The sequence below is a fragment of the Heterodontus francisci genome, chromosome 3 (assembly GCF_036365525.1).
Source record: "Heterodontus francisci isolate sHetFra1 chromosome 3, sHetFra1.hap1, whole genome shotgun sequence".
In the NCBI taxonomy this organism is placed as follows: Eukaryota; Metazoa; Chordata; class Chondrichthyes; order Heterodontiformes; family Heterodontidae; genus Heterodontus; species Heterodontus francisci.
Window position 1 is genome coordinate 134,244,335 of NC_090373.1, and position 27,813 is coordinate 134,272,147.

At 42.9% G+C, this 27,813-nt stretch overlaps 1 protein-coding gene across 2 annotated transcripts in view; it reads left to right on the forward strand.

Annotated features, from left to right (window-relative positions):
* Positions 1 to 597: 597 nt before the first annotated feature.
* LOC137361069 (interferon gamma receptor 1-like) overlaps positions 598 to 27,813 on the forward strand; it is a 57,685-nt gene continuing 30,469 nt past the window's right edge. Inside the window, exons 1-3 of one of the 2 annotated variants that reach the window (XM_068026052.1) lie at positions 598 to 913; positions 25,959 to 26,085; positions 26,175 to 26,356. In XM_068026052.1, coding sequence (XP_067882153.1) covers positions 832 to 913; positions 25,959 to 26,085; positions 26,175 to 26,356 — 391 coding nt within the window. In that variant the 5' untranslated portion in view covers positions 598 to 831. The remainder of the gene's footprint in view (positions 914 to 25,958; positions 26,086 to 26,174; positions 26,357 to 27,813) is intronic. The other variant, XM_068026053.1, reaches the window with a different exon arrangement.

The window sequence follows — 27,813 nt, forward strand, 5'->3', positions numbered from 1 at the left end:
CTGCTTCCCTCGTCCCCAACATAAAGTATTTCAGCATAATATGTTAGTGCCAGGATGAGAAGATTTTTAAATCGTCTTTGGTCAGCTAGAATTTTAAATGTAATGGACAAGTGCCACTTGAAAAATTCTTGCTTCCCTCAGTAATGAAGGCTCCCCAACCCGTGTCAGTGTCAGGGCCGCAAGTCCACCATATTCCCAGCGGTGGGACAAGACCCTGGGTGTATGGATTCACAATCTGTAAGGATAGGCTGGTGACTAAGGATTATACCCAAAATGTCAATCTCTCTTTTCTGTTCACAAATGCGAACTGACCTGCTCTGCATTTTAAGCATCTTTTGCTGTGCATCTTTGGCCAAGCTGTGAGCCACCTGCCCTAATATCGCCTTACGTGGTGTCAAATTTTTGCTTTATAACGCTACTGTAAAGCGTCTTGGGACGTTTTATTACATTAAAGGCACTATACAAATGCATGCCGTTGTTGCAGATCTTTCTTAAAGTTATTAACGTTTGACCTTAAATCTAGAGAGAGTTTAGTACCGAGAGTGTTAAACTGCTGGTTATGCAAGGATGACGCATTATGAAAATCCAACCACAGGCTTGGCTGCTGGATTTCTCCAAGACTTCCTGTTTAGAGGGGAGAGTTTGTCTCAAGCTGCGCTTCAGAAAAGAGTAGCGAAAGAGCGGCGTTGGGCTGAACAGAGCTCGGCTGCTGCCGGCCTGGGGAGAGACTCGGCTCGGCTCGGCTGCGGCGGAGTCGGACGGTCGCTGAGGACGAATGTGAGTCAAGCGTAGAGATACATGAAGTGACGGAGATTAACGAGCCTGGTTACAATGTGGCGAGGCAGAGCCCCAGTGTCGACCCTAATGCTCTTGACCTTCTTCCTCTGCTTCTGGTGTTCACTCCAAGGACAAGGTAAATGTCGACTCCAAGCATAACTTGGCTTCAGGGTGGGGTCCCAATAACATGATTCCTAACTAAAAAGAGACAAATAGAGCTGGGGAAAAAAACCCTCAGTGCTAGGGGATTTCCAACAACCTTTACCCATTTCGTTTCTACTCGGGAATTAATTCTGCTCTTCAAAGAGTAAAAGATCAAAAGGTAAAATTGCCATTTCAACTTACAAAGGGAGATTTTCTGGGGGGGGGCTACAGTTTCCTTTCGTCCTGAAAGTCCGGCAGGGCTTACTATGTTCCCAACCGGATAGTGGCTGAATACTGTGACTGTCTTTGTTTGGTTCAGGGCCTCTTACTCATACTGTCACGTACAGTAAACTGGCCAGAAGCAACCTCCACATCCTCTTTCGGCTGTTTTAAAGGTTTTTCGGTTCTGGTTGGTGGCTTTGTGTGTGTTTGTGTGACGGTAATCCTGCTCTGAAGTTTGTTCAGTAGCTCCGTGATTTTTTTTAAATAATTTAATATCGCCTAATAATGTCAAGATTAGGGTTTCAAACGGTTTTTAAAATTTTACTTAAACTGCATGTTTTTAAGAGTGACTAAATCTAACTTACAAGGCACAAGTCAGGAGTGTGATGGAATACTCTCCACTTGCCTGGATAGGTGCAGCTCCAGCAACACTCAAGAAGCTCGACACAATCCACGACAAAGCGGCCCACTTGATTGGCATCCCATCTAGAAACATTCACTCCCTCCACCACCGACGCACAGTGGCAGCAGTGTGTACCATCGACAAGATGCACTGCAGCAATGCACCAAGGCACCTTCCAAACCCACAACCTCTTCCACCTTGAAGAACAAGGGCAGCAGATGCGTGGGAACACCATCACCTGCAAGTTCCTCTTCAAGTCACACACCATTCTGACTTGGAAATATATCATCATTCATTCACTGTCGCTGGGTCAAAATCCTGGAACTCCCTTCCTAACAGTACTGTGGGTGTACCTACCCCACATGGACTGCAGCAGTTCAAGAAGGCAGCTCACCACCACCTTGTCAAGGGCAATTAGGATGGGCAATAAATGGCCAGCGACGCCCACATCCCGTGACTGGATAAAAAAAAAGTTGTACATTTGGTATTAGTGGCTCTGAGGCCCATTTCAGGGTTCGGCCCATGGTGTAGAATGCAGAATAATGTCAAGAAGGCAAGGTTAAGGACACTCTACCAGAATGCACACAGCATTCGTGACAAGGTAGATGATTTAAAGGCCCAGATAGAGGTAAATGGGTATGATCTAATTGCTATAACAGAAATGTGGCTACAGGGTGACCAAGACTGGGAACTGAATATTTAAGGATATTCGACATTTAGGAAGGACAGGCAAAAAGGAAAAGGAGATGGTGTTTTGATAAGGGATCAGTACATTAGTAAGGGACGATATCAGATCAGAAGAACAAAATATGGAATCTGTTTGGGTGGAGCTAAGAAACACCAAGGGGCAGCAAACATTGGTTGGAGTTGTTTATAGGCCACCAAACAGTAGTGGTAATGCGGGGCATGGTATTAATCCGGAGATTAGAGAAGCATGTGGCATGGATAATACAGTAACTATGGATGATTTCAATCTACATATAGACTGGGTAAACCTAATGAGCACTAATGCTGTGGAGGACGAGTTTCTGGAGTGTGTTAGGGATGGTTTTCTAGAGCAGCATGTTGAGGAACCGATTAGAGAACAGGCTTTTTTAGATCCAGTTTTATGTAATGAGAGAGGGCTAATTAATCTTGTTGTAAAAGAACCTTTCGGGATGAGTGTCCATAACATGATATAATGTAAAATTCTGTTTGAAAGTGAAGTAGTTCAATCTGAATCTAGGGTGTTAAATTTGAACACAGGAAATTATGAAGGTATGAGGGGCAAATTGGCTGAAGTGGATTGAGAAAATATGTTAAAAGATATGACCATACATAGTCAATGGGTAGTCTTTAAAGAAATATTACATAATTTACAGCAACTATACATCCCTTCAAGGCACAAAAACCCCGAAAGTAAAGTAAAGGCAGTCAACTGTGGATAACAAAGGAAGTTAAAGATTGTATAAGATTAAAAGAAAAGGCCTGTAAAGTTGCTAGGATTGGGAGGATTTTAGAACACAGAAAAGGAGGACGCAGAAACTGATAAAGGAAGGGAGAATAGAATATGAAAGCAAAAAAATATAAAAACAAACTGTAAAAGTTTCTACAGGTAAGTAAAAAGGAAATGTTTGGCCAAGACAAATGTGAGTCCATTACAGGCAGAGTCAGGAGAATTTATAATGTGGAATAGAGAAATGGCAGAGAAGTTAAGTGGTTACTTTGTGTCTGTCTTCACTGAAGAAGATGTAAGAAATCTCCCAGAATTAGAGATGCAAGGAATTGGGAGAATGAGGAATTGAAGGAAATTAGTATTAGTAAGAAGCTTGTATTGGAGAAATTAATGGGGCCGAAGGTTGATAAATCCCCAGGACCTGATATTCTACATCCCAGAGTGTTGAAAGAGGTAGCTATGGAGATAGTGGATGCCTTGGTGATCACCTTCCACAATTCTATAGATTCTGGAGCGGTTCCTGCAGATTGGTAGGTCACAAATGTTACCACACTATTTAAGAAGGGAGGGAGAGAGAAAACAGGGAATTACAGACCTGTTAGTCTTAGATCAGTCATTGGGAAAATGCTAGAATCTATTCCAAAGGATGTGACAAATGGACACTTGGATAATAATGATCTGATTGAGCATAGTCAACATGGATTTGTGAATGGGAAATCATGTTTGACGAATCTGTGGGGTTTTTTGAGGATGTTACTAACAAAATTGATAAAGGGGAGGCAGTGGACTTGGTATACTTGGACTTTCAGAAGGCTTTTGATAAAGTCCCCCACAGGAGGTTTGCTAGCAAAATTAAAGCACATGGGATAGGAGGTAATATACTGGCATGAATTAAGTAATGGTTAACAGGCAGAAAGCAAAGAGTAGGAATAAACGGGTCATTCTCGCATTGGCAGGCTATGATTAGTGGGGTACTGCAAGGATCAGTGCTTGGGCTGTAGCTGTTCACAAATATATATCAATGATTTGGATGTGGGGACCAAATGTAGTATTTCTGAGTTGGTGCATGACAAAACTAGGTGGGAATGTGTGTTGCGAGGAAAGTGCAAAGTGGCTTCAAGGAGATTTGGACAAACTTAGTGATTGGGCAAGAACATGGCAGATGGAATATAATGTGAAAAAATGTGAGGTTATCCACTTTGGTAAGAGGAGTAGATGTGTAGAGTATTCCTTAAATGATAAGCGATTAGAAAGTGTAGACATACAAAGGGAGCTGGGTGTCCTTGTCAATAAGTCATTGAAAGCCAACATGTAGGTGCAGCAAGCAATTCGGAAGGCTAATGGTGTGTGAGCCTTTATCGCAAGAGGATTTGAGTACAGGAGTAGTGAAGTCTTGCTTCAATTGTATACAACCTTGGTTAGACTGCACTTGGAGTACTGTGTGCAGTTTTGGTCCCCTTACAGCAGGAAGGATATTATTGCCATAGAGGGAGTGCAACAAAGGTTCACCAGACTTGTTCCCAGGATGGCAGGGCTGTCCTATGAAGAGAGATTGGGGAAACTGGGCATGTATTCCCTTGAGTTTCGAAGAATGAGAGGTGATCTCATTGAAATCTACAAAATATTTAAAGGGATAGACAGGGTAGATACAGGTAAGATGTTTCCCCTGGTTGGGGAGTCTAGAACCAGGGGGCATAGTTTCAAAATTAGGGAAAACTACTTGGGACAGAGATGAGGAGAAATTTCTTTACTCAGAGGATTGTGATTCTTCGGAATTCTCTATGCCAGAGGGCTGTGGAAGCTCAGTCAATGCGTATGTTTAAAGCAGAGATTGACAGATTTCTAAATACAAATGACATAAGGAGATATGACAATAGTGTGTGAAAAAGGCATTGAAGTGGATCATCAGCCATGATCATATGGAATGGTGCGGCAGACTCGATGGGCTGAATGGCCTACTGCTGTCCCTGTGTTCCTATAAGGAAAGAATGCAAAATGAATCCAAAATCTTGTTTTCTTCTTCCCCTATCAATTCGCTGTGTTAAGAAAATTTAAACCTGTCTATATTATATCCATAATGTAAGCTATGCATACTTGCATTGTTTTAAAAGAATGCAATTAGTCCAGTGTTACCTATTAGAAATTATTGACAACCACAGGTGTGGCTCTGACAGTACCGTTTTACTCATGTACATAGATTTTAATAAGAAATTCATTACTCATAGAGTCATACAGCACAGAATCAGGCCCTTCGGCCCACCGTGTCCACGCTGATCATAATGGTTATCTATACTAATCCCACCTCCCTGCATTAATTCCATAAACCTCTATGCCTTGCACATTCAAGTACCTGTCCAGATGCCTCTTAAATGTTGCTACTGTTCCTGCCTCCACCATCTCCTCAGGCAGCTCATTCCAGATACCCACTATTCTTTGTGTGAAAAAATTACCCCTTTGATCCCCTTTAAACCTCCTCCCTCTCACCTTAAATCTATGCCCTCTAGTTTTAGTCACCCCTACCATGGGAAACAGACTCTGGCTATCTACCCTATCTATGCCTCTCATAATTTTATATACCTCTATCATGTCCCCTCTCAGCCTCCTTCGCTCCAGGGAAAACAGACCCAGCCTATCCAATCTCTCTTTATAACTCAAGCCCCCCCAAACCAGGCAACATCCTTGTGAATCTTTTCTGCACCCTCTCTAGCTTAATCACATCTTTCCTGTAGTGCGGCGACCAAAACTGCACACAGTGCTCCAAATGCGGCCTAACCAACGTTATGTACAACTGTAACCTGACGTCCCAACTCTTGTACTCAGTGCCTCGGCCGATGAAAGCAAGCATGCCATACGCCGCCTTCACCACCCTTCTACCTGTGTTGCCACTTTCAAGGAACTATGTACTTGCACGTCAAGGTCTCTCTGCTCAACAACAGTCCCCAGGGCCCTGCCATTCACTGTATATGTCCTGCCCTGGTTTAACTTTCCAAAATGCATCACTTCACACTTGTCTGCATTTAAATTCCATTTGCCAATCCCTTGCCCACTTTCCCAGTTTATCTATATCCTGTTGTAACCTTAGACAACCTTCTTCACTGTCCACTATACCACCAATTTTAATGTCATCTGCAAACTTACTAATCATGCCCCCTACATTCACATCCAAGTCATATATATATAAAATATATGACAAACAACAGAGGGCCCAGCACCGATCCCTGCGGCACATCACTGGTCACCGACTTCCAATCTGAAAAACAACACTCCACTACCACCTATCACAAAGCCAATTTTGTATCCAATTTTCTAGCTCACCCTGGATCCCATGTGTTCGAACCTTCTGGACCAGCCTACCATGCGGGACCTTGTCAAAGGCCTTGCTAAAGTCCATGTAGACAACGCCCATCCCCCTGCCCTCATCAAACCTCTTGGTCACCTCCTCGAAAAACTCAATCAAATTTGTGAGACATGATTTCCCACGCACAAAGTCATGCTGACTATCCCTAATCAGACCTTGCCTTTCCAGATGCATATAAATCCTGTCTCTCAGAATCCCTTCCAATAACTTTACCACCACTGATGTAAGGCTCACCAGCCTGTAGCTCCTTGGCTTATCCCTGCTGCCCTTCTTAAATAAAGGCACAACATTAGCTATCCTCCCGTCTTCCCGTACCTCACCCATGGCTAACGATGATACAAAAATCTCTGCCAGGGCCTCAGCAATATCCTCCCTTGCTTCCCATAGCATCCTAGGATACACCTGGTCAGGCCCTGGGGATTTATCCACCTTAATGCACTTCAAAACCTCCAACACAACCTCCTTTGTAATGTTGATATGCTGTTCAATCCCTTGAACTCACTAGCTTCCATGACCTTCTCCACGGTAAATACGGATGAGAAATATTCATTTAAGACCTTGCCCATTTCCCGTGGCTGCACACATAGATTGCCACACTGATCCTTAAGGGGACCTACTCTCTCCCTAGCTACCCTTTTACTCTTAATATACTTATAGAATCTTTTAGGGTTCTCCTTTATCTTATCTGCCAGGGAAATCTCATGGCCCCTTTTCGCCCTCCTAATTTCCTCAAGTGTAGTCCGACATCCCCTATACTCCTCAAGGGACTCGCTCGATCCCAGCTGCCTATACCTGACATATGCCTCCTTTGTCCTGACCGGACCCTCAATATCCCTCATTAATCAAGGTTCCATAAACTTGCCAGCCTTGCCCTTCCATCTAACGGGAACATACCGGCCCTGAACTCTTCCTATCTCACTTTTAAAAGCCTCCCACTTGCCAGTCATCCCTTTACCTGTAAAAAGCCTCTCCCATTCAACTTTTGAGAGTTCCTGTCTGATGCCATTGAAATTAGCCTTCCCCCAATTTAGGACTTCAACCTGAGGACCAGTCCTATCCTTTTCCATAACTATCTTGAAGCTAATAGAGTTATGGTCACTGGTCCCAAAGTGCTCCCCCACTGATACATCAACCACCTGCTCAGCCTCATTTCCTAAGAGGAGGTTGAGTGTAGCCCCTTCTCTAGTAGGGCCATCCACATACTGCTTCAGAAAACTATCCTGGACTCACTTAACAAATTTTTACCCATCTGATCCCTTAGCACTAAGGCAGTCCCAGTCAATATTAAGGAAGTTAATATCACCCACTATTACAACCCTATAATTCCTACACCTATCTGTGATTTCCCTACATGTATGCTGCTCCACTTCCCTCTGACTATTGGGGGGCCTATAATATAATCCCATCAAAATGATCACCCCTTTCTTATTTCTAAGTTCTACCCATATGGCCTCACTGGACATTCCCCCCGGGATATCCCCTCTAAGTACTGTCGTGATGTCCTCCCTAATCAATAGTGGAACTCCCCCTCCTCTCTTACCTCCACCTCTGTCACGCCGGAAGGATCGGTACCCCGGAACATTGAGCTGCCAGTCCTGCCCATCCCTCAACCACGTTTCAGTAATAGCTATAGTATCACAATCCCATGTACCGATCCACGCTCTGAGTTCATCTGCCTTGCCTATAAGGCTTCTTGCATTAAAGTAAATGCAGTTTATCCTATCAGACCTTCCACATTCCCTGTCCTGCCCCTGTCCGGCCTGCCTACTGGACTTGCTTGCTTTAACCTCTACATTTGCTTCAACTATCTCATCGGAGAGACTACTACTTTGGGTCTCACCCCTCTGCAAGACTAGTTATCCTCGCAATACAGAGCTAAACCCATGTGGCATGTGTTTAATTACTTCATAAATATCTAGCATCATTCATCAACTAAAGAGCAAAAAAAAATCTTTACAAGTAAACATCTTTACATTGTTGAGAGATTTTAAATTGTTTGCTATGCGCATACCTGGATGGGCGGGTTGTCTTATGATGAAAGCTTGGACAGGCTCGGCTTGTATCCACTGGAAGTTTAGGAGAGTAAGAGGCGACTTGATTGAAACATATACGATCCTGATGGGTCTTGACAGGGTGGAAGTGGACAAGATGTTACCTCTTGTGGAAGAATCTAGAACTAGGAGTCACCTTTTTTTAAAAAAAAGGGGTCGCCCATTTAAGACAGTGATGAAGAGAAAATTTTTCGCTGAGGGTCATGAGTCTTTGGAACTCTCCCTCAAAAGGTGGTGGAAGCAGAGTCTTTGAATATTTTTAAGGCAGAGGTAGATAGATCCTTGATTAAACAAGGGGATGAAAGGTTATCAGGTGTAGGTGGGAATGTGGAGTTGAAGTTACAATCAAATCAGCCATGATCTTGTTGAATGGCGGGGCAGTCTCGAGGGGCTGAGTGGCCTACTTCTGCTCCTAATTCGTCTGTACGAAGTAGAACACTCAATGAGGAAGAACACTGCCTTAGTGGAACTGATTGCTGTTCGGTGATGACTCCATTAAATGGATTTACATTAGGTTGAATTTTGGCTTGGCACCAACACAGTTACAGTAAGAACTGATTCACCTGTTACTTGCCGTTATAAACTGACTGGACCTTGTGACTTTTCAAATGTGACATTTTTGTTTCATTTGTTTCATAATTTTTCCTGGCATGTGTCCAACAAAACAAGGCCACGAAGCTTAATACGTCACAGCATTGCTTTTTGCAATTTTATGATTCGAGGCTCAATGCAATTTGTTTCAGTTGTCTTGCTTATATTTTAATCTTTAATTACTTCATAAAATGCACATTTTACTGAGTTATGCATATTGAGAGAATCTTGCTCCCAAATAATGAATTTGAAATTGAACACCATCTAAATTGGTGAAAAATTTGTAAAGATGAACCAGCATAAAAGCATTGTCAGCAGTAAAACTGTTATTTTTGTCATGTAATAATGCCAAGTACAAGTGAGATGATATCTGTTCTGAAAGGAATGAAAATGGGCGGCACAGTGGCGCAGTGGTCAGCACCGCAGCCTCACAGCTCCAGCGACCCAGGCTCAATTCTGGGTACTGCCTGTGTGGAGTTTGCAAGTTCTCCCTGTGTCTGTGTGGGTTTCCTCCGGGTGCTCCGGTTTCCTCCCACATGCCAAAGACTTGCAGGTTGATAGGTAAATTGGGCATTATAACTTGCACCTAGTATAGGTAGGTGGTAGGGAAATATAGGGACAGGTGGGGATGTGGTAGGAATATGGAATTAGTGTAGGATTAGTATAAATGGGTGGTTGATGGTCGGCACAGACTCGGTGGGCCGAAGGGCCTGTTTCAGTGCTGTATCTCTAAATAAAATTAAAATAAAGTTTGCCACACACGTTCTGTTGAGGCAATATCCTTTCACGTACCTGTTACTACTTCATTCCAGTAATCTGATTTTTTGCCTTGGGTTAAAAGAAAATCTTTAGATTCTTCCTGGTTCTATACGCATCTACTTTTCTGGCTCTAATGAAAGGTCACAGATCTGAAACATTAACTTTCTTTCTCTACCCTCATGTGCTGCCAGACCTGCTGAGTACTTCCAGCATTTCCTGTTTTTACTACTTTCTGGCAACCTGGTATCCCTTCCTTTAAAAGTATTTTTTTGCCAATAGGCTGTCTCATGGATTGAAGATTGGCTAACTGACATGAAAAAGAGAGTCGGAATAAATGGGCATTTTCAATTTGGCAAACTGTAACTAGTGGACTGCTGCAAGGATCAGTGCTGGGGCCTCAACTATTTACAATCTATATTAAGCGCTTGGATGAAGGGACTGAGTGTATTGTAGTCAAATTTGCTGACAATACAAAGATAAGAAAGCAAGTTGTGAGGAGGACACAAAGTGTCTGCAAAGGGATTTAGATTGGTTAAATGAGTGGGCAAAATTTGCAGATGGAGTATAATGTGGGAAAATGTGAGATTGCCCACTTTGGCAGGAAGAATAGAAAAGCAGAATATTATTTAAATCGAGAGAGATTGCAGAATGCTGTGGTATGGAGGGATCTGGGTATTCTTGTAAATGAATCACAAAAAGAAAGCATCCAGATACAGCAACTAATTAGGAAGACAAATGGAATGTTGGCATTCATTGCAAGGGGAATGGAGTATGAAAGTAGGAAAGCCTTGCTATAACTGTACAGGCCGTTGGTGAGACAGCACCTAGAATACAGTGTACAGTTTTGGTCTGTACTTAAGGAGGGATATATTTGCACTGAAAGAAGTTAAGAAAAGATTTACTAGACTGATTTCTGGGGTGAGGGTTTTGTCTTAATGAGGGAAGGTTGAGCAGGTTAAAGTTTAGAAGAATGAGATGTGACCTTGTTGAAACATGTAAGATTCTGAGGGGGCTTGACAGGGTAGACACTGAGATGATGTTTCCACTCATGGGAGAATCTGGAATGAGGGGATACAGTTTCAAAATAAGCGGTATCCCGTTTCAGACAAAGATGAGGAGGAATTTCTTCTCTGAGGGTCATTAGTGTTTGAAATTCTCTTCCCTAAAAAGCAGTGGAGGCTGGCTCATTGAATATATTCAAGCTGAGTTAGATGGATTTTTGATCTACAAGAGAGTAAAGGGTTATGAGGGGGAGGCAGAAAAGTGGCGGTGATCTCATTCACATTGTATTCCATCTGCCAATTTTTTGTCCACTCGCTTAGCCTCTCCAATATCCCTTGAAGTGTCTTTGCATCTTCCTCACAATTCATGCTTCCACCTAGGCTTTGTGTCATCTGCAAACTTGGAAATATTACATTTAATCCCCACATCCAAATCATTGATATAGATTGTGAATTGCAGGGGCCCAAACACTGATCCTTGTGTTACCCCACTAGTCACTGCCTGCCAATCCGAAAATGACCCATTTATTCCTACTCTGTTTTCTATCCATTAACCAGTTCTCAATCCATGCCAGTATATTCTCCCCAATCCATGTGCTCTAATTTTGTTTACTAACCTCACGTGTGAGACCTTATCAAAAGCTTTCTGAAAATCTAAATATACTATATTCACTGGTTCCCCCTTATCTATTCTGATAGCTATTCTTCAAAAAACTCCAACGGATTTGGTAAACATGATTTTCCTGTCATAAATTCATGTTGACTCTGCCCAATCCTACCATTATTTTCGAAGTAGCCTGTCACATCCTTTATTAAAGATTCTAGCATTTTCCCTATGACTGACATTAGGCTAACAAGTCTGTAGTTCCCTGTTATATCTCTCCCTCTTTTCTTAAATAGTGGGGTTACATTTGCTACCTTCCAATCTGCAAGAACCATTCCAGAGTCTATAGAATTTGGAAAGGTGACCACCAATTAAAGGCCTGCTACCCGTCCTGAACCTGACGGGACCCGACGACATGTATCAGGTTCGGGTCGGGTTGCACTTCTGGGTCCGGCATCCCGAATCAAGTTGGGCTGGGTCAGAGACGCTCTATCACAGGTAACTGGTTCCAATGTTAATTTAATTTTTGGACTGGAAAGTTATTTTAAGCTTGTGCAAATCAGCAACAAAGTGAAAAACAGAAGGTAAGTTAACTGATGGTCGATTCAAGCAGGGGAAAAGATGGAAGGACTCAGGTCGGTTCGGGCTCGGGTCGGATATGAAGTGTGAGGTAATGCATTTGGGGAGGGCAAATGAGGCAAGGGAATACACAATAAATGGGAGGTTATTGAGAGCGGTAAAAGAAGTGAGACCTTGGATTGCATGTCCACAGGTCCCTGAAGGTGGCAGGACAGGTAGATACAGTGGTGGACAAAGAACACAGTACAGTACCGGAACAGGCCATTCGGCCCTCCAAGCCTGCACCGATCTTGATGCCTGCCTAAACTAAAACCTTCTACACTTCCGGGATCCGTATCCCTCTATTCCCATCCTATTCATGTATTTGTCAAGATGCCTCTTAAATGTCTCTATGGTACCTGCTTCCACCACATCCCCCGGCAACAAGTTCCAGGCACTCACCACCCTCTGTGTAAAGAACTTGCCTCGCACATCCCCTCTAAACTTTGCCCCTCTCACCTTAAACCTATGTCCCCCAGTAACTGACTCTTCCACCCTGGGAAAAAGCTTCTGACTGTCCACTCTGTCCATGCCACTCATAACTTTGTAAACCTCTATTATGTCGCCCCTCCACCTCCGTCGTTCCAGTGAAAACAATGCGAGTTTATCCAACCTCTCCTCATAGCTAATGCCCTCCAGACCAGGCAACATCCTGGTAAACCTCTTCTGTACCCTCTCCAAAGCCTCCACGTCCTTCTGGTAGTGTGACGACCAGAATTGCACGCAATATTCTAAGTGTGGCCTAACTAAAGTTCCGTACAGCTGCAGCATGACTTGCCAATTTTTATATTCTATGCCCCGACTGATGAAGGCAAGCATGTCGTATGCCTTCTTGACTACCTTATCCACCTGTGTTGCCACTTTCAGTGACCTGTGGACCTGTACGCCCAGATCTCTCTGCCTGTCAATACTCCTAAGGGTTCTGCCATTTACTGTATACTTCCCACCTGCATTAGACTTTCCAAAATGCATTACCTCACATTTGTCCGGATTAAACTCCATCTGCCATTTCTCCGCCCAAGTCTCCAACCGATCTATATCCTGCTGTATCCTCTGACAATCCTCATCACTGTCCGCAACTCCACCAACCTTTGTGTCGTCCGCAAGCTTACTAATCAGACCAGCTACTTTTTCCTACAAATCATTTATATATACTACAAACAGCAAAGGTCTCAGCACTGATCCCTGCGGAACATCACTAGTCACATCCCTCCATTCAGAAAAGCACCCTTCCACTGCTACCCTCTGTCTTCTATGACTGAGCCAGTTCTCTATCCATCTTGCCAGCTCCCCTCTGATCCCATGTGACTTCATCTTTTGTATCAGTCTGCCATGAGGGACCTTGTCAAAGGCTTTACTGAAGTCCATATAGATAACATCCACTGCCCTTCCTTCATCAATCATCTTCGTCACTGCCTCAAAAAACTCAATCAAATTAGTGAGACACGACCTCCTCTTCACAAAACCATGCTGCCTCTCGCTAATAAGTCCATTTGTTTCCAATTGGGAGTAAATCCTGTCCCGAAGAATCCTCTCTAATAATTTCCCTACCACTGACGTAAGGCTCATCGGCCTATAATTTCCTGGATTATCCTTGCCACCCTTCTTAAACAAAGGAACAACATTGGCTATTCTCCAATCCTCTGGGACCTCACCTGTAGCCAATGAGGATGCAAAGATTTCTGTCAAGGCCCCAGCAATTTCTTCCCTTGCCTCCCTCAGTATTCTGGGGTAGATCCCATCAGGTCCTGGGGACTTATCTACCTTAATGCTTTGCAAGACACCCAACACCTCCTCCATTTTGATAATGAGATGACTGAGACTATCTGCACTCCCTTCTCTAGGCTCATCATCCACCAAGTCCTTCTCCTTGGTGAATACTGATGCAAAGTACTCATTTAGTACCTCGCCCATTTCCTCTGGCTCCACACATAGATTCCCTTCTCTGTCCTTGAGTGGGCCAACCCTTTCCCTGGTTACCCTCTTGCTCTTTATATACGTATAAAAAGCCTTGGGATTTTCCTTAATCCTGGTTGCCAATGACTTCTCATAACCCCTTTTAGCCCTCCTGACTCCTTGCTTAAGTTCCTTCCTACTGTCTTTATATTCCTCAAGGGATTCGTCTGTTCCTAGCCTTCCAGCCCTTACGAATGCTTCCTTTTTCTTTTTGACGAGAAGGCATTTGGAATGCTTTCCTTTATTGGCTGAGGTATTGAATGCAAAAGCAGGGATGTGATGCTGGAACTGTATAAAACGCTGGTTAGGCCACTGCTGGAGTACTGCTTACAGTTCTGGTTACCACATTACAGGAAGGACATAATTGCTCTGGAGAGAGTACAGAGGAGATTTACAAGAATGTTACCAGGGCATGAAAGTTGCAGCTATGAGGAAAGATTGGATTGTCTAGGGTTGTTTTCCATGGAACAGAGGAGGCTGAGGGGTGACTTATTGAGATGTACAAAATTGAGGGGCCTAGATAGAGTAGATAGGAAGGACCTGTTTCCCTTATCGGAGAGGTCACTTACCAGGGGGCACAGATTTAAGGTGTGTGGTGGATGGATTCGAGGGGACATGAGGAAAATCGGTTTCACGCAGAGGGTGGTGGGTGTCTGGAATTCACTGCCTGGGTCGGAGGTGGAGGCAGAAACTCTCAACTCTTTTAAAAGGTACCTGGACCTGCACCTGAAGTGCTGTCACCTGCAAGGCTACGGACCAGATGCTGGAAAGTGGGATGAGATTGGGTAGCTATCTTTTTTAGCTGGCGCAGACACGATGGGCTGAATGGCCTCCTTCTGTGCCCTAACTTTTCTATGATTCAAAAAGCTATTGACGTCTGTAGTGAATATACTCAACAACTGCGCATCCAGAACTCTCTGGGTCGTAAATTCCAAAATTCACAACCGTTTGAGTGAAGAAATTTCTTCTCTCGGTATAAATGGCCATCTCCTTATTCCGAGACTAGGGGTCGCAGTTCTAGACAGGGGAAATATCCTCCCAGCCTGTGAAGCTCTTAAGGATTTTCTATGTTTCAATGAGATCACCTCTTATTCTTCTAAACTCTAGGAATAAGGCCTAGTCTGCTCAATCTGTCCTCATAGGGCCATCCCCTCAGCTTGAGGAATCAGTCGAGTGAACCACAATTGCACTCCCTCTAGGGCAAGTATATTTTTCCTTAGATAATGAGAGAAAAGTTGTACACAGTACTCCAGATGTAGTCTCACCAAAGTCCTATATAATTATATGCAGTGATGGTAGCAGGATTAAAATGTGCATTCTTGCATCAAGGAGATAAAATGTTTCTTCTTCCCTTCTATGGATGACGATGTAATGTTTTAGCGAAACACCTTTTTTATTGTTGGCTGTCAGAATAGAGTGCATGAACCTTTTAACGCTGCTGATTCTTACCTAGAATTTTTTTAATTCTTGCGTGGGATGTGGGTGTCATTGACAAGGCCAGCTTTTATTGTCCATCCCTAATTGCCTTTGATGACTGAGTGGCTTGCTCGGCCATTTCAGAGGGCAATTAAGAGTCAACCACATTGATGTGGGTCTGGAGTCACATATAGGCCAGACCAGGTAAGGACGGCAGATTTCCTTCCCTAAAGGACAATTAGTATTGTCTTCCAGTGAGTTTAATTAATATCACAGCCACGAATGGAAGCTGATCTTCTGAACATTGGCTAGCTGTAAATGCTGTCTGGCACCCTGTCAATCCTACTCTGCACTTCAAACAATAATGCAATCAGTTGTTATCAACTGTTATCAGCATCATGTCTAAATAAAGCTATTTGCTATTACATTAAAGCAAAATATGATGAATCCTATCTTGTTTTATTGCTATATTAGTATGCTGAGTCGCAAATCTGCAAAAGTTCTTTTCCAAGTAAAGGTAACACTACTTTAATCTAATTTCCATTAATCTATTTGTGCAATTGCTCTTTTTATTGTAATTTTGCTTTGTGTTGTATATTTTTAATATCTTGCTTTCCAATACTTTATTAATTTAGATCAGCATCATGATTAACATTAAGATACAGTTCAACAACTTGGTCTGACAATGCTTTAATATCAATATTCTCATCCTTGTTTCAGTCCCTGCCAAATCTTGGCCCTCCCTACCTCTCTAACCTCCTTCAGCTGTGTGCTCCTCCCTTTGCGGCCTCTTGCACATCTCCAATTTTTCTTCTTTCCAGCATTGGTGACCGTGCCTTCTGCTGCCTAGGACCTAAGTTCTGGAATTTCCTCTTAACCCTCTTTGACTCTCAACCTCTTTCTCTTGCTTTAGGACACTCTTTAAAATCTGCTTCTTTGACCAAGCTTTTGGGCATATGTTCCAATATGTCTGCTACTTGGTGTAATATTTTGTTTGATAATCACTTCTGTGAAACACTTTAGGACATCTTACTATGTTAAAGGTTCTATATTACAACAGGTCCTATTGTTACAAAAGTTGCTACATTACAACTGACTGCACTTCAAAAGTGCTTTATTGGCTGTAAAGCGCTTTGAGAAGTCTGGTGGTCATGAAAAGCACTATATAATGGAAGTTTTTTAATATATGTATAAATGCACGTTGTTGTGAGAAATGGCTCAGGCTGTCAGTTGCTTGACTCATGTTCAAAGCTTTATAGCTTAAACTTACGGGGGTGTTGCTGTCCTGAAGTTGCCATTAAAAGATTTTTTTTTAAAGGCTTAGCTATTGATTTAATCTAAAGAAATAAAGACTTGCATTTCAATCTTGCCTTTCACAATCTTGGGACATCCCAATTACAGACAATGAAGTACTTTTTGAACTGTTGTAATGTAGGAAACAGGGCAGCCCGTTTGCACACAGCAAACTCCCACAAACAGCAATGTTATAATGACCAGATAATCTGTTTTTGAGATATTGATTAAGGAATAAATATTGTCCAGGACAATAGTTCCCCTGTTCTTTAAAATACCAACAAGGGATCTTTTATGTCCACCTGAAAGGGTATGCACGGCCTCAGTTTAATGTCTCATCTGAAAGACGGTACCTCTGGCAGTGCAGCCTCCCTCAGTACTGCACTGGAGTGTCTGTTTAGATTTTGTGCAAAAGCAAAATAACGCAGATACTACAAATCTAAAATAAAAGCAGAAAAAGCTGGAAATATTCAGGCCAAGCAGCACCTATAGTGAGAGAAACCAAGTTAATGTTTCAGATTGATAACCTTTCATCAAATTATTTTGCGCTCAAGTCTGTGGAGTGGGACTTGAACACACAGCTTTGTGACTCAGAGGTGAGAGTGCTCGCGACTGAGCTTCAGCTGTCACCAAATGAGTATTGTACTGTTGTAATGATTGGAAAAAAAAAAGTTGCTTTCATTTTCCTGTAGGTGTTTTACTGCAATATTTTCATGCTAACCGTAAAAGATAGTAATCTCTACGGGCATTGTGGTTATTACAAAATGTGACCTAATTCACAAAATAATATATATATGTTTTTCAAGGATTGTGAGCAGAACTGTGTGGAGTTCTAATCTGAGAAATCATAGTACATGTATGAATGCCCAAAGTTACACTCAAAGTCACATCCAATTCGATCAGCTCTTTGATGTTTAAAATTTGAGCCTTAATAAAATTTGGAAGGTTGCAAAACAAAATTTGCATTTAACATAATTTAGATATCGCAGTACAAAACGGGGCTACTCAATTCTTGGCGCCTGTCTTGGTTCTTCAATTAGAGTTTTCTGCTCTAATCCCAATTTGCTACCCTGTCTCTGCATTCTTTCAGTTTAATGATTTAGCCCTTACTTTGGTAATCTGTTGTGCTAAAGCATCTCAAAGCCCATTATCCTCTGCTCAAAGTGCCATGTGTGCTTATTCCCAGGCATCGAGAGGAAATTGAAGTGGGGACCTTTAACACCTGGTTTCTGTTCTGTTTGTGCTTAATGCATGAGTAATGTCATAAATCCTCCTGCATCAATGTTGAGGTTATTGTTGATTGACCAACTGCCTCAAGGGCTACCCACGTCAAGTGGCAATTGGAGGTTTCAGAGCTGCCCTGTCAAATCACCAATCTGCCTGCCACAGATGCATCCGTCCATGACCGTATTGGTAGGAATGACCACCACACAGTCCTTGTGAAGACAAAGTCCCATCTTCACATTGAGGATACCCTCAATCGTGTTGTGTGGCACCACCACTGTACTAAATGCCATAGATTTTGAACAGCTCTAGCAATGCAAAACTGGGCATCCATGAAGAGCTGTGGGCCATCAGCAGCAGAATTGTACTCAACCACAATCTATAACCGCATGGCCTGGCATTTCACGCACTCTGCCATTACCATCAAGCCAGGGGACCAATCCTGGTTCAATGAAGAGTGCAGGGGGGCATGCTAGCAGCAACAGCACCAGGCATTCTCAAAATATGGTGACCTGGTGAAGCTACAACCCAGGACTACTTGTGTGCCAAACAGCATAAGCAGCATGCAACAGACAGCTAAGCGCTCCCATAACCAATGGATCAGATCTAAACTCTGCAGTCCTGTCACATGCAGTTGTGAATGGTGGTGGACAATTAAACAACTAACTGGAGGAGGTGGCTCCACAAATATCCCCATCCTCAATGATGGGGGAGCTCAGCGCACAAGATGAGGCTGAAGCATTTGAAACAATCTTCAGCCAGAAGTACTGAGTTGATGATCCATCTTGGCCGCCTCCTGAAGACCCCAGCATCACAGATGCCAGTCTTCAGCCAATTCGATTCACTCTGTGTGATATTAAGAAACCACTGAAGGCACTGGATACTGCAAAGGCTATGGGCCCTGACAACATTCTGGCAGTAGTACTGAAGACCTGTGCTCCAGAGCATGCCACGCCCACAGCCAAGCTGTTCCAGTACAGCTACAATATTGGCATCGACCCGAAAACTTGCCCAGGTATGTCCTGTACCCAAAAAGCAGGATAATCCAAACCAGCCAATTACCGCCCCATCAGTCTACACTCCATCATCAATAAAGTGATGGAAGATGTCGTTGACAATGCTATCGTGCGACGCTTGCTTAGCAATAACCTGCTCAGTGACGCTCAGTTTGGGTTCCACCAGGGCCACTCAGCTCCTGACCTCATTACAGCCTTGGTTCAAACATGGACAAAAGAGGTGAGGTGAGAGTGACTGCCCCTGACATCAAGGCAGCATTTGACCGAGTATGGTATCAATCGCACCACACAAGTGCCAGGCAATGACCATCTCCAACAAGAGAGAATCTAACCATCTCCCCTTGACATTCAATGGCATTCCAATTGCTGAATCCCCCACTGTCAATATCCTGGGGTTAACATTGACCAGAAACTGAACTGGAGTAGCCATATAAATACCGTGGCTGCAAGAGCAGGTCATAGGCTAGGAATCCTGCAGCGAGAAACTCGCCACCCGACTTCCCAATGCCTGTCCACCATCTACAAGGCACAAGTCAGGAGTGTGATGGAATACTCTCCACTTGCCTGGATGGATGCAGCTCCAACAACACTCAAGAAGCTCGACACCATCCAAGACAAAGCAGCCTGCTTGATTGGCACACCATGCGCAAACATTCACACCCTCCACCACTGACACACAGTGGCAGCAGTGTGTACCATCTACAAGATGCACTGTAGCAACGCACCAACGCTCCTTCGACAGCACCTTCCAAACCCGCGACCTCTCCCACCTAGAAGGACAAGGGCAGCAGATTCATGGGAACACCACCACCCTGCACGTTAAAGGGCTGCTCAGGTCGGGGATAAGAACCCAACCCGAGCCCGACCGAACCACAGCGCACCCAAGCCCGACCTGGCCCGAGTCTCTTCGAGTTTGCCCTGAGCCCAACCCCGACTCGACCCGACCTGCGCCTGAATTGATCATCCCTTTACTTACCTTCCTGACACCGAACCTGCAGGAAGCTGTAGCACTCAATCATCAATAAAGTGATGGAAGGTGTCGTTGACAGTGCTATCGTGCGACGCTTGCTTAGCAATAACCTGCTCAGTGACGCTCAGTTTGGGTTCCACCAGGGCCACAGTGACATCACTCACTCACTGCGCAGACTCCGTTTTGTCCCGGACCCCCAGCTCAGTTTTTAAATTTCAGTACTTATCAGCAGAGCAGTTAGTGTGTGTGTGTCCAGCCCAGCCTGACCCGACCCAAACCCGACACATGTCGCCGGGTCCCATCGGGTTTGGTTCGGGTAGCAGGCCTTTACTGCAAGTTCCCCTCCACGCTACACACCATCCTGACTTGGAACTATATCGCCATTCCTTCACTGTTGCTGGGTCAAAATCCTGGAACTCCCTTCCTAACAGTACTGTTGGTGTACTTACTCCACATGGACTGCAGCGGTTCAGGAAGGCAGCTGACCACCACCTTCTCAAGGGCAATTAGAGATTGTCAATAAATGCTGGTCTAGCCAGCGACATCCACATCCCATGAATGAATTAAAAAAACAATTGAAGGCTTTGTACAAAAGTGCTAATATCACCATCCCAATGCTGCTATGGGTTTTCTTTCAATTCTTTCATACAGTAGATCTACACTTAGCCATCCAGAACTCAACCCTTAATTATAATGTTGTAAATTATTCTAATTTACACTTTTTATTTTTCAAGTAACCTTCATATGTCTATCTCCTATGTTGTTAATTGCCAACCACTGCAAAACTTGCCATAATCTTAGAAACCTCTGTTAGGTCTCCCTTAATCTTTTCGAGGACCCTGGAAAAAAACACAAGATTTCTCTTTTGTCCTTATAAATATAACTTCTCATTCCTGGAATCTTTGCTGTATGCTTTGCAATTTCCTTCCTATAATGGGCTACCCAGAACAATCTGCCATCCACCACTCAATGTCTTGTACAGGATTTTGTTGCTTTAGGTTCACTGCCTTCTCTATTTAAAATAGAATCCTATTTACTCTTTATGGCCTTTTCTAGCTGCACTTTGCACCTCTTTCCTAGCTATCTGTACTCCTAAATTATTTTGTTTTCCACTGTTGAATCTTGCTGTTTGCAGAATCCTTTGTTTAGTATTATTGAAAAAAAGAGACATGCTGTCAAAGCTTTTCATTTTGCACTCATCATGACAGGCACAAGAATGCCAAATCTCAAAGGGAGCAACAATTTATGCGGCATGAGAAAAGGGTGATGATTGGTTGGCAGGTCAACTCTGGTCGAGGCATTGCCTTGGAGAATGCACCAGGGAACTATTGTCCCTCATGCTTTTGTTTAATTCAGAAAGGCGCAACGCCTGGACATGTTCTTTTTGCCTGCAGAGGACAGATCCCTGCGAATGAGTATATGTAGCTTCTAGCAAGCGTAAGTGAGCCACATTACGAGCCTGACTGATAATTTTAAATTGGTTGTTAGTGTAATTCTTAGTCAGCTCAGGATTGTTCAGTAAGTACTGTCCAATCACGGGATCACATCTAACGTTAGACAATGTGTTCTGAGTTTTGCAAGTACAGGCTGGTTGAATACGGTCAGTACTCTGCCTATTGCGAACAACCAAAAGGATGTGCTGTTTGATACAATCCGCCAGTCATTGGGACTTGCGGCCTATGTACCTGACATCGCACCGGCGCTAATTCATATACTGCATTACTCATTTGTGTGGTAGGCAGGACGTCTTTTTGGCTTGACGGCAGCATCCTGTCAATGGAAAATATCACCTGTGTTGCTACTGCATAGTAGCAGTATGAAACGGCTAGCTTCACCTTGTCAGTATTAAATTCTGTCTGCCACCTCTCTGCCCATTCTGCTAGCCTATCTGTCGTGTTGCAGGTGGTTCATATCATTCTCACTCTCCGCCACATCTTCAAGTTTGGTGTCCTCGGCAAATTTTGAATTTCTGCTCTGCATTCCAAGGGTGTCACATTTGCTACCCTCCAATCCTCTGGCACCTCCCCCATATCCAGGGAAGATTGGAAGATTATGGCAAGTCCTTCCACTATCTGCACCTCCACTTTCTTTAGCAATCTGGGATGTAAGTCATTGGACCAGGTGACTTACCTACCCTAAGCATAGCCAGACTTTTTAGTACCGCCCCACTCTCAATTTTTACCCAATCCATTGCCTCTACTCTCTCTGCTTCTACCAATATTTTGTCAGATTCCACTTCCTTAATGAACGTCGATTTAAAAAAGTACTCAAGTATTCTAGCCTTGCCCTGCTCTTTTATAAGCATATATTACCATCTATGTCCCTAACAGGCCCCACTCCACCTCTTACTACCTGCTTACTATTTACATGCTGTCACTATTTTGGGTCCCTTTTTATGTTGACTGCCATTCAATTCTCATGTTCTCTCATGTTCCTCTTCACCTTCCCTCTCCACTTATCGTATCTGGCTTAGTTCTCACTTGAAGAATTCACCTGGCATGTATCATATGCTTTTTTGTTTCATCATACTCTCTATCTCCCTCATTATCCAGGGAGCCCTGTTCTTGGTTCCCTTACCTTTCGCCCTTATTGGAATGTACCCTGCCTGTACCTGAAGCATCCCTTCCTTAAAGATAGCTCATTATTCCGATAAAGCTCTTCCTGTCAGTCTTTGGTTCCATTTTACCCTGGCTACATTCCCTCTCATCACATTGAAATTAGCCCTCTTCCAATCTAGATGTTCTACCTTATTTTGTTCCTTGCTTGTTTGCATTGCCAGTCAAAACCTTTATGATATGATGATCACTCTTACCCAAGTGCTCCTAGGCAGAAGCTTGGCCCACCTCATTTTCCCAGCACCAGATATAGCAATGCCTCCTTTCTAGTTGGACTGAGAACATATTGATCAAGGAAGTTCTCGTGAACACATTTCAGAAATTCCTCCCCTCCTTCCCCTTTATTCGAAAATTATCCCAATCGATATTTGGGTAATTGAAGTCCCCCAATATCGCCACTCTATAGTTCCTGCGCATCTTTGTAATTTCCCTGCAGATTTGCTTCTGTAACCCCCTCTCTCACTATTTGGAGGCCTATAATCATCAATATCACTTTTGTCATTTATCTGTCTTCTCCACCTAATCACTTTACAACTTATACTTTTTCTTTTCTTGTGTACATGTTCTGCTGTCCCTCGCTCAGTTCTTGTAAGTTTTCCTTGTGTAACATCTTCCAGTTCTGGCAAGTATTTTACCTGAAAAATGAACTTCTTTCTCTGCAAATGCTGCCTGGTCTGCTGAGTGTTTCCGGCATTTTCTGTTTTTGTTCATGCTGTCAGTTAATGTTTGTGTTGGTTAAAGTGCCATTTGATCCTGAGTAATCTAAAACCCATCTGAGTACTTGCTTTAAAAGGTGATGCTATTTCTGCAGCACTGCTCAGTTTGTGAGGAGGAAGTAGGATTTATTTTCCACCCTTTCCGTAATAGTAAAGTTCACTGTGCCGTAATTCAGGGTGTTGTCTTTGTAATAAAGAAGTTAGAAAATCTTAATTGTTCAGGGAGGTAGAACAGCCACATATTATTCTTATCAGGCACTTTGAATATGTTTCATTTAGGCATATCACACTTTGATATAAAAGCAAGATACTGCGGATGCTGGAAATCTGAAATAAAAACAAGAAATGCTGGAACCACTCAGCAGATCTGGCAGCATCTGTGAAAAGAGAAGCATAGTTAAAGTTTCGGGTCAGTGACCCTTCATCGAAACTCACATTTTGATATGATTTGTTTGCAGTGCGTAATCAATCCAGGGACAAAGTTATTTGTGCATTTTACTATACGTTTGTATTTTAATGGAAGGAGGTGTTACGCAGAGATGTGGAGGAGCCCCAAGAATTATTCTGGTGGAAATAGGCAGTCTTTGAGGTGGAGAGGATACAGGCTTGCGAACTCAATTTGGGAACAAATAGGAAGCTGTATTTGAGAACAGGCTTGTTCAACCTGAGACAATGGCCAGAGTTTTACGTCCCCCAAACGAGCGGGCTGGTAGTGGAGGAGGTGTAAAATTGAGTGGGGGGCACAACACTGCCCCCACTCCTCCTCTTTTCCCGCCCCCCCCCTCCTCCCAACCAACCCCCCCTTGCCTTGCCAGGACCAGACCAATTGCCCCTGCGAAGCCCACAAAAATGTACCTTTTTTCCGGGGCCATCCTTCCTGTTGTTTCCGATAGCTGGCTACAGTCCCAGCAGTGGCCACCACTCCTGGTGGCACTGCTGGGACTAAGAGCTGCCGGCCCGCTGATTGGCTGGCAGGTCCATTAGGCGAGACTTCCTGCCTCAAGGAGGTGGAAGACCCACCCATGATGAATTAAAGGCCTGGGGAGCAAAAACTCCCAGTCTGGCTCCCCAGGCCCACTGGAGGTGGGCTCGCCACTGACTTTTCGGCCAGTGGACGGGGTCTCCTGCGCAGTGAAAAATTCCAGCCAATGGCTGGAAGAGGGCTGGAATCTGTGATGAGGGTGCAGAGTTTGAGGTGGGACCTAATGACAATGGCAGAAAGATTGCTGGAAAAAAATGAGCACACACCATTATTCATACAGGAAAAGAACACTACCATTTGTGTTGAAGAAGAGATATGCTTGATTCACCACAAATTTTAGACAATTTGCACTGCTCCTTCATTGGCCTCACTAGAAGCAAAAGAAATTACCATCTCGCCAGGAACCACCTTGTCTGTCATGAAGTTGCTGGATTGGCACTGTTAATATAAAATAATCTTGCGACAGCCATTTAAGGTTGGAAATTTTATCATAAACTTATTAATTAAGTGATTTATGGTGCAGCAATGTTACTGAACCTTGGCAGGTTTGGAACGGGAACAGTGGAACTGTGGGCTCACTCCCAAAGATAGTAAATTGTTCTTGAGTGGTTTTTAAGAACTTTAATTTTTTTCTTCTTTTTCATTTCTGCTTTTGTATTAATCTTGACATCCCTTGCAAGCATCTTGGTGTGATAGGCAATTCTTCTGGATGTACTACTATTTATAAAATAGAATCAGTCTTAAATTTGCTTTTTACTATTTTGAACTTGTCCTGGTGTGTGGTTTATATCTTGATGTAATCTTCACACCTTCCAATCTGAAAATTTGGTAGGAATATTGAGCAGGGTGTACAATGAGTGCCCAATATGGTGCCCTTTTTGTTCCTCAAGTTGAATTTCACCACCTTTTATCTTTTCAGAGCTCCATTTTATAATTGTTTATAATATCCTGAAATCTTGCACAGTACTCCTCACTGCCAAACCTACTTACTGTATCATTAGCAGATTTTAATATTGTGCTCCCATGTTCAACCGGACCCTGTTATGGTACACCACTGTCAACCACTCTCCAAACTGAGCAATGCTGATTGAGGTTGAATTTCACTGCTCTTTTCTGTGGCTTGTCATGGTGGCACAGTGGACTGCTGCCAAATAAAGGCATCATGACCGCTGCCAGGATACTGGACATTGACCTGCATGATGCACTGTGTATGGCCACACACCAGCTAGAGTTTGAGAGAGTGGGATCCCTTTCGGTTGCAGTATGTCTCGGAGTCGGCATGCGGCGTCACAAAATGACGTGTACAGTCAATGGCACCCTGCACCAAGGGGAAGCCTGTAATTCTCTCAAAGCCGCATGCTCTCACTGGCAAGAGTGAATGAAATCTTTTCAGCTGTTCTGGAATACAGAGCCTCTGTGATCTCGTTTTACACAACAGTGAGTGGCAAACTCAGATGTTGCAAATATCGCCTGCTCCAGCCTAGAAGGAGCCTAACTTGAAATTAACATGAAAGTAGTTGCTGATCCTTTAAATAGTGCTGGAAAGGGGGGCTCTCCTGCATGTTTGAGAGAAGGCATTAGCCTATTCTGCATACTTCCAGCAAAAGCTTCCTCTGCGTGTATCAACAACTTCACCAAAATGGCATCAGGTGCAGCTTGCACTAAAAGTGTGCGCGCAGGTGCCACAGACTCCATTCTGCAGCAAAATAGCACTCAGCGCCCAAATACAATTGAGGCAAATTTTGCAGCTTTTATTTTTCATCAAAACAAGTAACTTAAAAAAAAAAAATCTTTTATTTTTAAACAGGACTTTATGAACCCTCGCCTCCAGTGAACCTCTCTATAACGTCTTCTAACTTCCATACTGTCTTGAAGTGGGATGTCGTTGATGCATCCAGAGCCTTACATTTTAATGTTGATTTCAGTGATTACGAGTAAGTTTTTATTTTGATTCTTTTCCTTTAAATTAAAATATAAATAAAAATATTTTGTACTATAAGCTAACAACTCTTATGTTTTATAGATCTGGAGAATGGAAACCTTTTCCACCTTGTTTAAATATTTCAACGCATCAGTGTGATCTCAGCGAGGCTTTTCTACCTATTACAATGTATGCGAGTGGCTATTATGCCAGAGTTAATGTGGTTACAAAGTCAAATAAGTTAGTGTTTGCTCGCACTAACCGCTTCACATTTAGTAGTAATGGTAAGTTGGAACTTAAAGGAAAACATTATCCTTTATTTTTATGTCTCAAGTTTAATTTGCAATTATTGCAAAATATGTCATGACATATGTCTTATGCTATCTATGTAGGTCTTTCAGCAAAATGTATTTTTTAATCTCCAAATTACAGTACTAAAATTTAACTCCATCCAGGAAGAGTTATTGGCTTTGAATTTTTTTTTAAAAACCTTTTGAATTCTCGATGCTTATCATTATTCTTAGCCTTAAGGTACTGTTTCCTTAAGCTTTCCATAAAAAGTGGTCTAAGAATCAACTTGCTGATTATAAAATAGCAATTGTGACAATAACATGCCATTTTTCAGTACCTCTTTTCTCAATTTACTGCTTACAACTTAAAGTTTAATTGGGAACAGAAAATAGATTGCATGCGCTGTCAACATTTTTTTCCCCCTGTCATTGTTAACAAAGTGAGGACTATCTTTATCGACCTGAGCATTTCGACATGCTTTTTATTTAAATGTAGTAAACAGAAACTGTTGCCACCTGCTAGCAGAGAGCTGTCACATAAAAGGCTAAACATAATTATTTTCCCCCAATTTTCTTCCCTTCTCCCATAAGTCAGTGATCATTCTTCAAGTGCAAGTTTGGGTAGTTAGTGTCTGCTAACTGCGATGGAATATAGCATAAATAGACTTATCTTGTGCTTGCCCAACATGAAGGCACTTGCCAGGAAAAATGCTGCATAGAGCAGGTGCTTTGGCTGATTTTTTTTTTTCCTCCTCTAATGCCTAATTCAGGGACTGTAGTGCCAATCATCACACCTGTCTGGCTGAGATCTGGTAATGCAGTATAGACCAGTCATTAAGGCTGTGACCTTGTATCGCTCAGTACCACACTGGTGGGTCAATTTACTACAGAACTATGGGGGATGCCAATTCTTGTTTTAAAAAAAAATTAATACCTTAAATAAAAATGCAACTGTGTATTAAAACTGTGACTGAAGGGAGCGATTACAGTGGTATAATTCACTGTCCACAAAAGGCATTGGGTACAAGCTACTCATTGTTTACTATCATATTGTAATTTCATCTATACATCACATTCCATATAGGATAGGACATAGGGAGGAGTGAGGGGTCTGCAATAACCATCTCCACTGAGTCTGAATCACATAAACGTGTCCATAATTTTGTACTACTTGCCAGCAAATTAACAGTCTTGCTCAAGGAGACCTTTGACCTGAGAGTAGTATTCCAGAACTGACATTCTCCCCTTGATGAATATTTAGGTGCCAAAAATCTGGCTACATGCATGTTTATTTGCTTTAACCTTTAAAAAGGTGTTGACCAGTAAAGTTCTGGTTCAATTTGATTTCAGGTGACTTGTATAAATCAAACCTTTAACACAGTTATCCAGCCCTCAACACACTCTGTAATTGTTCCATTATTATATAACATATTGTGACATTTGCTGTTCAT